Source organism: Morone saxatilis, unplaced genomic scaffold (genome assembly GCF_004916995.1).
Source record: "Morone saxatilis isolate NCDOM2014 unplaced genomic scaffold, NCSU_SB_2.0 Contig5, whole genome shotgun sequence".
Taxonomy (NCBI): domain Eukaryota; kingdom Metazoa; phylum Chordata; class Actinopteri; family Moronidae; genus Morone; species Morone saxatilis.
The window spans coordinates 13,962,941-13,977,643 of record NW_023340095.1 but is presented as its reverse complement, the minus strand read 5'-3'; the positions used below and the strand labels follow the sequence as shown (position 1 = coordinate 13,977,643).

Genomic DNA, 14,703 nt, shown 5'->3' with positions numbered 1-14,703 from the left:
AAAATAAAATAACAGTACATATTATATTACATTATATTATATTATATTATATTATATTATATTATATTATATTATAATATATTATATTATAAACACAATAACAGCATCTGTATCTTTTAAAGGAAGAATAAATAATATACAGAATAACATAGTATATGTGGCTGGAAGATGACCCTGGGTGATAGGACTGAATGTCCTCTGTTTTGCATATTCAAAATGACAGGTGGTGCCTAAAAGCCACACGTCATGTGACTTTATGTAAACCCCTCTAACAACAAATCAGTCACACTGATTCACTGTGAGATTAAAACCAAACACACAACACCTAAGGCAACACCACTCTTGCACTTAGGGAACTGCTAATTACTGGATATATGTGCAAACAATGTCAGATTAAATTTATGCATTTTAGGTTTAATTACCCACAGGTTATGTCCTTCCAAGCAATTTCTTAGAAGCAGCCAAGCACAGCCATCGGTGGCTCATTACATGGTCACAGTTTCACACTGTGTAGGCTCAGGGAACCAATACGAGTTATCTCGATGGTGTCTTCATTACACATTTTGTATTAAATAATATTTTTTCTCAGACTGTGCACACGTGCCTTTAGGGATTATTGTTGACAGACTTAAAATATGGTGTAACTGCAGTCTTTTGGATCCTATTGTCTATAGCATCATGTTCAGCCATTCTCTGTGTTTAGGTTTTTGTGCTTTAAATTTCCTCACAAAGCATCTGAGAAGCAATCACTACTTGACATTTAATCAATTGGGTTTTGTGACCACATCACACTGAGTTAATGTAAGCCGAATTCAGACTTGTCTCTGGTGATTGTGTGGCAAAATTGGATTTTCATCCAACCGTTTAGCCTCCCCCCGCCATTATCAGCCATTTTAGATATATCATACCTTCATCTGCGTAAGGCATTGACTGTGAAAGGAGGTAAACCACACCAATAAAGCTATCGAGCTTTCTATCGCTCAGTCAGATGCTGTGATAACACTGTGCTGGAGTAATGTCTGCAAATGTATTGTGTGGTGGATGTGCCTCATTCACAGTAATGAGACTAAATTTGAAAGGCTGTGATCCATGAGATAACTGACCTTTCTCTGTTGACTGGATGGTAATGGTTCCCTCCCTGTAAACGGCTGACCTGAATACATTTTCAGCGTTGAGATATAAAGAAATATTCAGTTCATCCCTTTTGAAATGTTCAGTCTGTTTAATTGCCCATATTTTATATAATCACCACTTCAAATCTTACATAAAATATGTATTAGAATACCATATTGAAGGGTAAACTCTATCATAAAAAATACTTATAAGATTTCAAGGAATATTATTTGTTATATAAAATTATTTTGCTGATGTTTCTCCACTTGAGTTTTATTTATTGGGTAATTTACAGCACTTGCCAGTGATTTTGTCTATTGGACTCGCATCTTAACAAACCAGAAATAGATGCAAAATATTAATAGGATTAGAATAAATAATGAAAATGTAGAATTTTATCTTCCAAGGAATATTACTAATCCTGTCCAAGGTTAAATATTTATATATTTATGTTGGAACATCATGTACAATAAAAATATATCACTCAATGCACATCATAATCTCTTGGATGAACTCTAATCCTCTTCATCTTCATCAAGGCATAAACATCCAGTATGTTGTCCAGTTTTCATCCACCCCTTGCAGATATTACATGGACACTTTTATTCAGATTCAATGAACATTTAATCACTTACAGAACAGATACGAACACACAGCTCATGGTCCTCTAGAGACAGGAATCATGGCGTGAGCCTTCAAAGCGTTGTAATTAACACTGGACAGAGCACCAAGAGTGTCCATCTATTGAGTAGATACAAGGCTGGCTTGTCCTGTGTTACATGACAGACTTGGAGAAAGACAAAGCATTGCTCACATGGTGTGAATTCAGGTGGTCTGAGTAATTGGAGACGGAGATAGAGATAGAAATGGGGGGTGGGTTGAGACAAGTCTCTCTTAATTCAGACGTTGCCAAAATGGTCATTTGTCCCTTAAGTGAGATGAATGAGGCGAGTGGTTGAGTGACTGGCTGATTGAACGGATTGGGGATGTGAGGAAATTGAGTTGCCTGACCCATCACAGGCCCGACAGGGTGCGGTAGTGCAGAGCAAAAGAGGGGGACACGGGTGTAACACCTGGCCTCCAGGAAACACATTTCAACATCTGAATTATATAATATTATTTATTTTTTGATGAGCAACTTGACCTGAGAGGCACTGTGAGAATGCTATGATAAAGCAGATAAAATAAAGCTTCATCATGCATATTGAATGGTTACTAACTACATAACTAAACAGTTAAGATTTTTACTTAACTAAAACCCCCTTTTTTTAATTTATAGGCAAATGTTAAACAATAAAAACGTAGGAGGACTGAAAGTGTTAAAGTGAAACAAAAAAAGTGCATTTGCAGAATGAAGTCAGCATTGTAGACGATTCCCATTTTTTTATCAATTAGATCAAGAAGAACAAAGAGAAAACAACAAAAAATACATAAACAAAAATATGATAGATTGAGGCTAACCATGTTACATATCATTGCCCCCGAAAAAAACTACAAAAACATCCTCAAAAAACAGGTAGATAAAACACACTTTTCCCTCTCTTAGCCTATCGTAGCCCATATCCATCGAGGGACCCATTCATAATACTTGTATTAAGGTTATTTAAATGTATTTGATTTGTCTCAGGTCTAATTTCAATGTTTAATGTTTAATGATTATATACTTAACTGTTGTTAATATTGAAAATAGTGCCCTTTAAGTAAACTGCAGTCAGCATGTCGTTGTTGAGCTGTTCACAGTCTCTAGCCATGAGTGAGCATCATCCTGGGCTTTGGCCGAAAGTGATATACATAAGACTGAACTCTGAATAAACACTGAATATCATCTCTAAAATCATATTTTGAGACTGTCATATTTAGGTTAAAGTTATTACATTTAATTGGACCATTGGCTCCGTGATACTAACCAGCTTGCCTTTTGCAAATCATCAACCAGCAGCACGAGGCTGCCAATAGCAGACCCACACTGTGCAGCCAAGACGCAGCCAGCCAGCCAACCCTATCTTAGTTTAAGTTACAGGTAGCTAGTTGGCTGAATCTGCCTTTGCATCGCTCTTGGTAATTGATAGTCATACACCTTTACTTTACACCGTCATTTATTGTTGGCTAAAATCAACACCATTTGTCATAATACATAAGTTAGTATCAAGCATCACGTTAGCTGGTTAAGTAATTTTGCCGTAAAGCCCAGATAGTATTTAGCTTTTGATAATATTAGCAAGCAAGCCAGCTATGGTTAGAGAGCCAGCTGCAGCCACACGTTATCTAGTGCAAAATTGTCTATTCAGTAGAGTCCGCAGCTTTTGACAATTGTAGACTATAAACTCTCCATTTTTCTGTTTTCTGTCTTAAAGCATTCAGAAAAATAGAGATTTTAATCAATCAATTAAAGTTTGATCAATAATCAAACTTCATTTGTACAGCGCCTTTTATATAGGTTTGTTTGAGCAATTCAAAGCGCTTTACAGATGACTGTAAGATAATGAGATGTAAGTAGTTAAACAATTTAAGAATGCACACAAGAAAGAGAAAATGATCATATAATATAATATTAAAACATAACAGCTACTAAATGGACCTTATGGTCAGAATGTTTAGTCAATAACTGTTCCCAAAGCCAGACAGTTTCATAAGTGTGGTCAGGCTGAGGCCATTACTCACTTGAGAGTTGCACAGAAATTAATACCTTGTTCAGGTTTTTCTGCATTGCATGGTGCTGTACAGAGGTTAGATTAGGATGTTTGCTTATGACCAAATTGTCTAAAATAAGCTAATTTCTTTTGAAAGTGAAGGCAATAAGAAACTATTATATATATTTATCATTATCATCAGCATCAGCATCAGCTTTCACTACATGTGTAGCTTGTACCTAAATTTCAGCTGTTTGGAGTTTGGTTCCTCTGTTTTTCTTTTTCCTTTCATCAACAGTTAGATCAAAATTTGCTTTGCATTTAATTCTGTGTGAAACAAAACTCAGCAACAGCATGTGTTTGATTTCCCCTCAGACTACAGCAGAGAGTGAGTTGAACGCAGAGTGAGCTGGGGAGGGGCAGTACAGCAAGATGGGTGCGCTGCTAAATAGCGTCCCCAGTGGAGCTGCAGCAGTAGAGAAATGGTTCAGCACAAGAAAAAAAACACATGGTGCTGTGTGTGCCACATCTTATGGTGGCCACCCCCTGGCTCTGCCTATGTCCCAGCGTCAGAAAAGAGACTTAAGTTTTATTTTTATAGATAAGATCCCAAACTTTAAAATGATTTAAAATATGTAATTTCACCCAAACTAAAGTGATCCATCACACACATTTTCCCCTGAAGAAACAAAAACAGACATATATGTAAAATCATCAGGCATATTCGTTATGTTTTGGATATTCCAGGGGCTGTGCATACGGTCATTAAATACACAGATATCAAGGCAGCATTGATAGTTTTTCTCTGATACAAGAACAACTTAGAGCTGCTATCATGTGTCGTGTCTTTGCACCTCGAGGTTGTGTGTGGCCAAGTTCACGATGAGATATTTCAGTGGTGGATTACTCCGGCATGTTGATCTTATAACAGATAACAAAGAATGTGTCCCTCTCAAATGACAAGCATTGGCAGCCGGTCACTCACATCCGCTGTCAGACAATAACAACAAGACTGCCAGTGGAGAGCTTGGAGGTTGTACAGTAAGCCACTTGCCAGTGCTGAAAGAATGTTTTAGGTGGGTCAAACCGTTTTAATTCTCAGGTGGTCAACGGGCAACGTGTTGAAGTTGGATCTTGTTTTTGGATGCCTGGGTTTATTGGCAAGAATGAATACTGTTTTTTTAATTTTTCATCTAGTCATTCTAGCAGGTAAGAGCTTATTTAAAACTAAAAATGTTGGTCACAGATGGAAATAAGTGTCTTTATTACTTTACTTGACTTAGTGTTTAAAGCATAATGAAGTTGGAGAAAGTTGGAGCTTAGAAAAAAAATTACTATACCTTCCTCTCATGGATTATGTGTAATGAAAGTGCTCGCAGGTCAGTGTGAGCTGATCCAATTCACACAACTAATGAGCACACTTCTGTGCAAACCAGCCTTTTGATTGACAAGGGCATGTGTACTGTTTTCATTTTGCTTTTCAACCTTTTGTCTGTCTGTCACCACATGAAGTCACCTGTATAATTATGTTCAGTAGGATCCCTTAGTTTACTGTGAATATCTTGAGAATCATTCAACCGTTCAAACAACATGTTGCTGTAAAATAACCTTGATGTCAAGGTCAGCTGAAAAATGAAAGGGGATCCTGCTCCAGCTTGTGACAGATATGTAGCCGAAAGAGCGTAAGAACATCTCTATGAAGGACCTTACAGGAGTGCCGTCACATGTTTGAATGCAGTATCGCCAAATTTAGACCCCACACACTGACTACACATATGTACATACATACCTTATATTTATACTACTGTCTTACAGGTTAGAGAACATGTGCTTGAATGCAATCTCTTAATGATTGTGTGTTAGATAGCCTGCTTCAGAAATTCAAAAAATATATTTATATATTGAAAACAATCAAATAACTAAATAAATGCAAACATAAACTTTTTGAAGTCACAGAACTGAATGTATTTAATGCCAAAAAGCTATACACAAACCATGTAAATGTGGGTCACTCTACTGAAAAGTGTAACAGCATGTTACACCTATAGTATGACACCTGTCACATCTATTTTTAACTCATATTAAATGAACTCACCTCAAGTATCAGATGTTCTTAAAGCTGTATTCTGCTTTGGCACAACATAATACTTTTCCAGCACACTAAAGAGGTAATTTTGAGGAGTAGAGAAAGACATATGTTTAAATGTCTTCAATGAAAGTAACCCATATGTAAAGAAAAATGAGTGTGCACCCTTTATGGTGTCTTTTTTTATTTCAGGTGCTGCCTGGGCCTCCTCTGACGAAACACGTCTGGTCAAAACACTCTTCACTGGCTACAATAAGGTTGTCCGCCCTGTCAATCACTTCAAGGACCCGGTGGTTGTTACTGTAGGCCTTCAGCTCATCCAGCTCATCAGTGTGGTGAGGTCTCATGTCACACACAATATCACCCCATCTGCATTAAGATTTAATGTCATCAACTGTCTAAACACATTTATGTGGATTTGCAGGATGAAGTCAACCAGATCGTCAGCAGCAACGTGCGACTGAAACAGGTTTATGAATTCACATTCATTTTTATTGTTGTGATATCATAAAAGAAAGACTTTGAACATGCTGTCATATTGCAGATAGCCTTAATAAGGTAGCCTACTAATTAGAATGGGTGAGAAAAGGATGGGCATAAATACATCATCATGCCTCTAGCCACAAATTATAAATGCACCAAATGTCCAGACTCCAAGAAATTCAATTAAAATATTAAAATATTTGTTTTAGGACATGCTGAAAATACTCTATTAGCATTTGAGTTGTAAACAAACACTGTCTTTGTTTTGACAAGTAAAACATAAAGACAAACGGGCAAGCTGTTACAAATAGTGTACTGAAGAGGTGTATCATTCTTCTTAAACTAAAGAAAGAAAGTTAAACGTCCAGTGTGTAACATTTAGGAGGATCTATTTTCAAAAATGGAATATAATATTCATAGTTGTGTTTTCTTCGGTGTATGATCACCTAAAAATAGGAATCGTTGTGTTTTTGTTACCTTAGAATGAGTTGTTTCTATCTACAGGTGCTGCGTGTTGCCGCCATGTTGAACCACCATGTTTCTACAACAGCCCAGAAGGGACAAACCAAACACTGGCTCTAAATAGGGCCACTTGCATTTTTTGCACCTTTTCACGGCCACTGTAGTTTCTCCTTCGATAATAGTTTTGAATGGTAAAGTCATTGTTCTGAGTGTCCTTGTCTGTTTTTACAGAAATGGAAAGATGTGAACTTGCAGTGGAAACCAGAGGATTATGGTGGCATCAAAAAGATCAGAGTTCCCTCCACTGACATTTGGCGGCCTGATCTGGTTCTCTACAACAAGTATGTTATCAGGCTATATGTGATCCACTTTAAGTCCCTTGTTTTTTTCATTTACAATAAGCTTTACACAACCTACAGCATTCAGACTTCTAGAAACAATCAACACACCTGTCAGTGTTGTTTTGAATCACACTTTTCTATATGCAGTGTGTGAAAGCTCAGATTTCATCAGGCTAAATCTGGAGTCTGTATTGCAGGTCCCCTCCTCCCCTCCCCCCACCATATGCTCCTTCTGACACACTGCTGTTTTTCCCTGACAACCAGCTCCGCTGCCACAACAACTTGTGCCAAGCTGAGCGCTGGTTGGCTGGGCTGTGCGACAGCAGCATTGACCCATCCTCAGGCACTGGTGTCCCCCTGCGTTAATATTTAACTTATTATCCCCCATGTTGAGGCTGCCTGTGTTTTTCTGTGCCCGCAGTGCTGATGGTGACTTTGCCATCGTTCATGAGACCAAAGTACTGCTGGAGTACACAGGAATGATCACGTGGAACCCACCTGCCATCTTCAAGAGCTACTGTGAAATTATTGTGCTGCATTTCCCCTTTGACCTCCAGAACTGCAGTATGAAGCTGGGTACCTGGACCTACGATGGAAACCTGGTCGTCGTCAATCCTGTAATTACATTCAGGACTCTTAAAGGAGTAGTTCTACATTTTGGGAAAAACTCTTGCTGAGAGTTAGGTTAGAATATCAACACCACGTCAACATGTCTGGCTAGCAGCCGGTTAGCTTATCTTAGTATAAAGCCTGGAAGCAGGGGGAAACAGCCTGGCTTTGTAAAAATCTGTCTGCCTGAACACCTAAAGCTCACTAATTAGGAAGTTACTGTACATCTTGTTTGTTTAATCAGAAACCAAAGTGTAAAAACTACACATTACGGTTTTAATGGGGACTATTTCTTGGCCGGGAGCAGTGACTTTCTGCAGTCCCTTAAAACCACAACTTAGATTACAACACTTAGATTAAACAAATCTATCAAATATACGAAAGGAAGAAATGTATGGTTATGTTTGGATTGAGCCAGGCTAGCTGTTCCCTGCTGCTTTCAGGCTTTATGCTAAGCTAAGCTGTCTCCTGGCTGTAGCTTCATGTTTACCATACAGACATAAGAGTGGAATCAGTGTTCATTTCGGCAAGAGGGTGAATGTATTTCCGAAAATGTCAACTATTTTTTTAACCATACAAATAGTGTAAATCCCCATTTGTAAGAAACATGAGTGTCTTTACATGATACCTGTCAATATATCACAGAGCAATAGGGCTGTCACTTATTCAACAAATCATGCTCAAATGGATTTGAAATTACACATAATTCACTGAAATAATAAATACATATACAACTGTATGACACCACATAGGAAAACACAACATAGGGTTAGGGATAAGACATTCGCATTCCTTTATTTTTTCGAGCTTCTGGCAAGGGGTCTGCTGAAGCTGAGTGTGCCGAGTAGTAGTAGTCAGGGGCATAGGGCAATGCCATAGGTCAATCTGATAGTGAAGCGTCCTCTGCTGGGCAAGGCAAACTACTTTAAACAACGTGTTGCGCTTACAGACTGTACATTTTGAATTCAAACAGGTCATTACACTTCAAAAATTGACAACCTTACAAATTTTGAATAAAAAGTGACAACCCTACAGAGACTGAAATAGTCTGAATAGTGTTTCTAACATTTACCACTTTATTGCTTAAGGAATTGAATAGATACAAATAAGCAAATAAGCCTTCATCAGGGCAACATTGGAGTGGTAACTTCCTCTTTTTACAGAAATAATTAACAGGATATTGTATTCTATGACATAATTTGCATCATAATATCACAAACCAAAACATCTTATAGAACGGATTCTGTATACCGAGTTCACTTGTATGCAACCTAAACATAGTTAACGTCATGTTTGACCTTTGAACTCAAACATAATTCAGATATGCCTGAGGGAGCTCATCACAAGACAAAACCTAAACAGTGCTTTACAGGTGATTGACAAACTAATAATAAAAGTACAATGTAAACATTAAAACAATTTGAGACCAATGCACATAAAAAATAGAAATAGTAAAAGTGAAATAATAAAAATGTATAAAGAATTTGAATCAAAACTCCTTTAATAACCCTGTTTATTGCTTCTCCTCATCAGGACAGTGACCGCCCTGATCTGAGTAACTTTATGGAAAGTGGAGAGTGGGTGATGAAGGATTTCCGTGGCTGGAAGCACTGGGTGTACTACGCTTGCTGCCCGGACACCCCTTACCTGGACATCACCTACCACTTCCTCATGCTGCGGCTCCCACTGTACTTCATTGTCAACGTCATCATCCCCTGCATGCTCTTCTCCTTCCTGACTGGCCTCGTCTTCTATCTTCCTACAGACTCTGGTACGTGGAGACTGCTTTCACATTGTTTCGTTTAACTGGGCTATAACACTAAGTCTATATCATGGTATTTATTATGGTATTGGATCTCTCCAGAATCACTTATCCTATGTTATATTTTATTAGCTTAATCCATCAAGAAAAGAAAGAAAGAGTAAAATCAACACTTTGCAGTTTTATGGAGGACTGTGTGTGGACTATTTCTTAGCAGGAAGCAGTGATTTCCTGGAGTCTTGTCATCACCATGAGGGTGAGGGTGCTGCTTGGCCGATTTTGTTATCTTTAGACAGAGCCAGGCGAGCTGTTTCCGAGTGTTTCTAGTGTTTGTGCTAAGCTGAGCTAACTGGCTTTAGTTTTATATTTAAGAGGCCGATATCACACACCAGCTCCAGACAGCAGTACTCACAACTCTCCTCCAACTCTAGCTAACAGCACAACTACAGCATATTTTGGCAAACTAGAAAGCTGAATGTCTGTGGGCAAGTCATTTAACGTTACCTGACACATATTTTGGCTAGAATGGCTGATATAACAAGTTAGTGTTGTGTGACTCGGTCTGATTTCCTATTTACAGAGCCAAGGCTGTGTACAAACATTTTGTTGTCTTTTGACTGGGTAGTTGTTTCCCCCTTTCCACTCTTTGTGCTAAGCTAACAGTTTCCTTACTGTAATTTAATGTTTAGTTTACAGACATAGTAGTGTTATTGGAGAATCTCCTCTCCAAGAAAACAAATAAGTTTATTTGTTTTGGTTTATTTTTGCCGAGATTTAATTTCTTTAACATGGATGACAGTAAATGTCACTCCTGAAATGCCGGTCCAGTGCATTAGCCCAGGTGTGATACTGAGGCATATAGATGCATCCTATTCATACAAACCCTGAAGTAGTTATTTGCAATTTGTCAGAAAGAGTTTCTATCTACTGTATTCTTATTACATTTTCCTATGTATCTATGTTTGATGATAACTTAAACATCAAATCCTTGTTCCTCATTCTGCCTGTCAGTCTGGGGTGTCTCTACATTGCCTGCTACAGGAACCGTATTACTCGTGTGCACATCTGGCCGTGTTCCCAGTGTGTAGGTCTGCCTCATTACCCAGGGTCCCTCTGTGCTGTCATGTCTGAAAGCAGGCCTTTGCTTTAATGTATAATACATCACTTGATCCCTGTTTCTGATATGGCTGCTGACAGGAGAGTGTGGAGGAGAAGCTTGTGCCAAAAAGAAGCTCTCTCCGGAATAACTGCTCTTACTGAGCAACAAAAACATGTCTTGCATTTTACTTGTGAAATGGTGTCAGAATATGTTTACTTGTGCTATTGTTCGTTCTAGGAACAGCAACACACAAAAATATGCCTCTCATTCTTTTTGCTTGTATAGGTGAACAGTGCAGTCATTGTGTTCTTGTGTAAATGCTAGAGGTGGACCCTGATTGGATGGCTGGAGAAGGGAAGCACTGGACTCATAGAAATAGCTCTCCCTTGTGGCAGTGTAATAAGATTGCATGTTGTGGGTATCATGAGCCAACTTACTGTTTAATGAGGCACATTCACATGTTTCACTCTGGTTTCAGGGTTATGTAAATGTGTCTTTTAAAGTGAAGATAACACGTCACACTTTAAATCATACAGAGCGTGTTATTGCATTTGGATTACATTTGTCCCCTGTAGAAACAGCTCTTTACAGATGTTTAGCTCTAAATTTAACCTTTTTGCCTTGTTACTCCTTAAAATTATGCAATGTTGGCTTGTGACTCTTTGGTTTAGGTTTATATATGTCTACCAGTTGTGACCAGTTCACCTGAAGAATTGTTCATATTTAAATTACTTTTGATGATAATTAGAATGATATCTAGATACCTTCCTATATTTTTCTGAGTTTGGAAGTTTATTTGCAACTTTGGAAACAGCACCTGTAAAACAGTCTCACCAAGGTCCTTTTAGTAGCTGTTTTAACACTTTTGATCATATAACAGGAGCAAAATCCATCTGCTGATGAAGATCTTGTGCAACTAAATAAACATTAAGTTGAGATTAGTTTGTCAAAAAAATTTTTTTTCTATTTCTATCCTGTAAGTGATGTCACAACCCTTCAGATGTATTTTACCATAATCTAATCGAGTCGTTTCCTAACGTCCAGGTTGGGAAACACTGGTCTAAATGTTGATTGATTATATTTCTTATACAGCAGGTAAGATTTAGACAAATAAAGTCAGCAGTGAAGTAAACATGATTTGCTGTTTTCCAGGTGAGAAGATGACTCTCAGCATCTCTGTCTTGCTGTCCCTGACTGTGTTCCTGCTGGTTATTGTGGAGCTTATCCCGTCTACCTCTAGCGCTGTACCACTCATTGGGAAGTACATGCTCTTCACCATGGTCTTTGTCATTGCGTCCATCATCATCACTGTCATTGTCATCAACACCCACCACCGCTCCCCAAGCACTCACACAATGCCAGACTGGGTCCGCAAGGTGAGCACATAAACAGAGGGAAATGAATAATTATTTATTATTTATAGAGCAAAGCTGAGTGACTTGAAATGGATCAGTCCCATTTCCAAGCTTGGTGAGCTTTGGAGAAAAACACTTAATCTTTTTTTCCTCTGCATTATATTGCCATCTAGTGGTAGCAGACAGTCTTTGTTATTTATTTAAAACAACCTTTCTGATGTTGTGCACTCCTTGACACAGCAAATGTATCTTTTGTCTTTTAATGACAGGTTTTTATTGAAACCATTCCCAACATCATGTTCTTCTCAACAATGAAACGCCCAGGAAAGGAAAAGCAGAGTAAAAGCATCTACGGTGCTGATTTTGACATCTCAGACATTTCTGGCAACCAGACCTCAGCTGTCCCCTACCAGTCACCCATCACCAAGAACCCTGATGTCCGCAGTGCCATTGAAGGAGTCAAGTACATTGCAGAAACCATGAAATCAGATGAGGAATCCAACAATGTAAACACAGAAAGTGTCTCTAATATGGTTCTTGTATCAGTCTTGCTTTTGTGTATCTGACAGATTGTCCCTCTTTTCCTTCCAGGCTGCTGAAGAGTGGAAGTTTGTGGCCATGGTGTTGGATCATATTCTGCTGTGTGTGTTCATGGCTGTGTGTCTCATCGGCACGTTAGGCGTGTTCGCAGGCCGTCTCATTGAGCTGAGTATGCTGTAAAGGCCGGTTTAACCTCTCAGATGACTTTGTTGTTCAATGGGAAACCTGTTTGCTGTATGCACTGCAGCATTCCCAGTCTACACTGCATATCTGATTGTTTACTCTTTGGTGTTTGAAGAAAGTTGTATACAGTATCTTCAGCATAGTTAACAGACCATTGTTGTTTTTAATTTTTAGGGAATATATGTGTGAAATTTAAATGTTGAATTATTTCAAAAGAAAACATTTTTTGGAACATTGTACAATTTTCCTTGATATGTTTATAGGGAACAACTGAATAAATGTGTGTTTTTTTCAGTTTTCATGATGACTGTTTTAGTGCAATCTTGCTCAGTGTCCTTATGTCTTTCTGATGCCTGTGACTTTGGCAAACTGTTGTACATTTTAAAATATTTCATAAAATCTAAAGGTGTGAAATGTAAAAGCAGAAATGTGAATAGGTAGACTACAATACAATCAAACATAAACTTTGATATGTTGTCTTAACTTTTAGATGATATTTTATTTAAGATACTTTCACACTTGCCCCTGATTTGTATGGACAAGCGGCCTTTATAGCCTTTATAGTTGTAAATTTGTATTTCCACGCTATGCAATTTTATGCTTACACCTCAGAGGCAAAGGTTGTGCTTTTTACTCCTACATACTACATTTGTTGGACAACTTTATTACAAATTTCTTTTCAGATTTCAGTTTTTCATACTCTTCCTGTCCCGGTAAAAAAGATGTCTCTTCAAAGTGGTGATTTTTAATATTTCTAATAATATAACTAAAGCATTAAGTGTTCCTTTATGGGTTGAATTATCCTACTTCTTAAACCAAATAAACTATGAATAAAACTTGGACTAGCTTAAAATTGCATTGTCACAAAACTCAAAACAGGGCTGTTTTTCTGAGCTCATGAAATGTTGTCTTTTTAAAGATATGTGGTTTTCTCAGGGACATTACAATGATGATCTTGCAGAATATGATGCACTGCTATAGATACAATTACCCAACAGTATATAAAGTAGTTAAAATTAGCTCAACCTTATATATCTACAGCAGTGAAATGCAACATACAGATTAATGCACCAGTAATATTAAATAATATTAACACTGACAGAGACCATTTTTCTGCATAATTAGTACTTTTACTTTTGATACTTTAATTAAATGTTGCTGATAATAGTTACTTAAATACGTTTTGTTTTTTTTATTGCAGGATTTTTACTCGTAGTGGAGTATTTTTACAGTGTGCATCTGAATACTTCTTCCAACACATTGTCAGTCAACCCTCTATTTGACATTAAAAATACCCATGCAAATTCTGTGCTCTTCCACTGCAGCTCTGACACATGTTTTCACCTGGTTACCTACCTATGTTATACAGCAAATTACAGTAAAATGTTAGTTTTAACATAAGCCGAATAAGCCTAGTTGCTCTGACAACTGTACCAAGGGGGACAATCAAGATCAAGTACACACCAGATTTCTGCTGATTAGAAAATACACATCTGCATATTTAATACTGAAGAGTTTGGTGTGAGCAGGCTAAGCCCCGCCCCTTCCCTCCCTCCGCTACATGTGATTGGTCAGCTCGTTGTTGACTAATCGGGCATTATGAAAGTTGCTGGGTGGGAACCAAAGTCATAACTTACCTGTGTACACACAAACTAGACACAGTTGTAGAATTGGGACAACAATTTTGTAAGAGTGGACTTACTCCACCTTATAGTTTATGTCGTGTAGTTAACGTAGCTGCACGTCAGTACTAGTCGACGACGGTCTGGTCTCAACACTGGCAGCTTAGCTAGCCGGCTGGCTAACACTTACAGCTAACTCACTGACACTTGACTGACACATGGTGCACTCAACGAGGTGAGAGTAACCTTTATAACACCGAACTTTAAAACTACAGCGCTTGTTGGGTAGCTGGTAACAACCGCACGACCTCTTGTGAAGGAGTTATTTCAGTCATATAATAACAATGCTGTATAAAGTAACCTGAAGTTATCTGTTACCCGGTTACCTTTGCCCCAGCGGCTGTAGCGGCTGTAACGG

The 14,703-nt window shown here is 38.1% G+C and overlaps 2 protein-coding genes across 3 annotated transcripts in view; both read left to right on the top strand.

The window, feature by feature from the left end:
* Nucleotides 1-4,615: 4,615 nt before the first annotated feature.
* Nucleotides 4,616-13,503, top strand: LOC118338929 (acetylcholine receptor subunit alpha-like). Of its 2 annotated transcripts, XM_035676389.1 has the most exons (10): nucleotides 4,616-4,952; nucleotides 6,022-6,164; nucleotides 6,254-6,298; nucleotides 6,817-6,870; nucleotides 7,006-7,115; nucleotides 7,537-7,732; nucleotides 9,258-9,495; nucleotides 11,738-11,961; nucleotides 12,210-12,446; nucleotides 12,532-13,503. In XM_035676389.1, the coding sequence occupies exons 1-10, from the start codon at nucleotides 4,910-4,912 to the stop codon at nucleotides 12,658-12,660; spliced, it is 1,419 nt and encodes a 472-aa protein (XP_035532282.1). In that variant the 5' UTR covers nucleotides 4,616-4,909; the 3' UTR covers nucleotides 12,661-13,503. The 2 variants fall into 2 exon arrangements, with proteins under 2 accessions (XP_035532282.1, XP_035532283.1); XM_035676390.1 differs by lacking the exon at nucleotides 6,817-6,870 and having other exon boundaries at nucleotides 4,618-4,952.
* A 741-nt stretch (nucleotides 13,504-14,244) lies between these two features.
* gpr155a (G protein-coupled receptor 155a) overlaps nucleotides 14,245-14,703 on the top strand; it is a 10,025-nt gene continuing 9,566 nt past the window's right edge. Inside the window, exon 1 of the mRNA XM_035676165.1 lies at nucleotides 14,245-14,520. The gene's annotated coding sequence lies outside the window, so the exon portion shown is untranslated. The remainder of the gene's footprint in view (nucleotides 14,521-14,703) is intronic.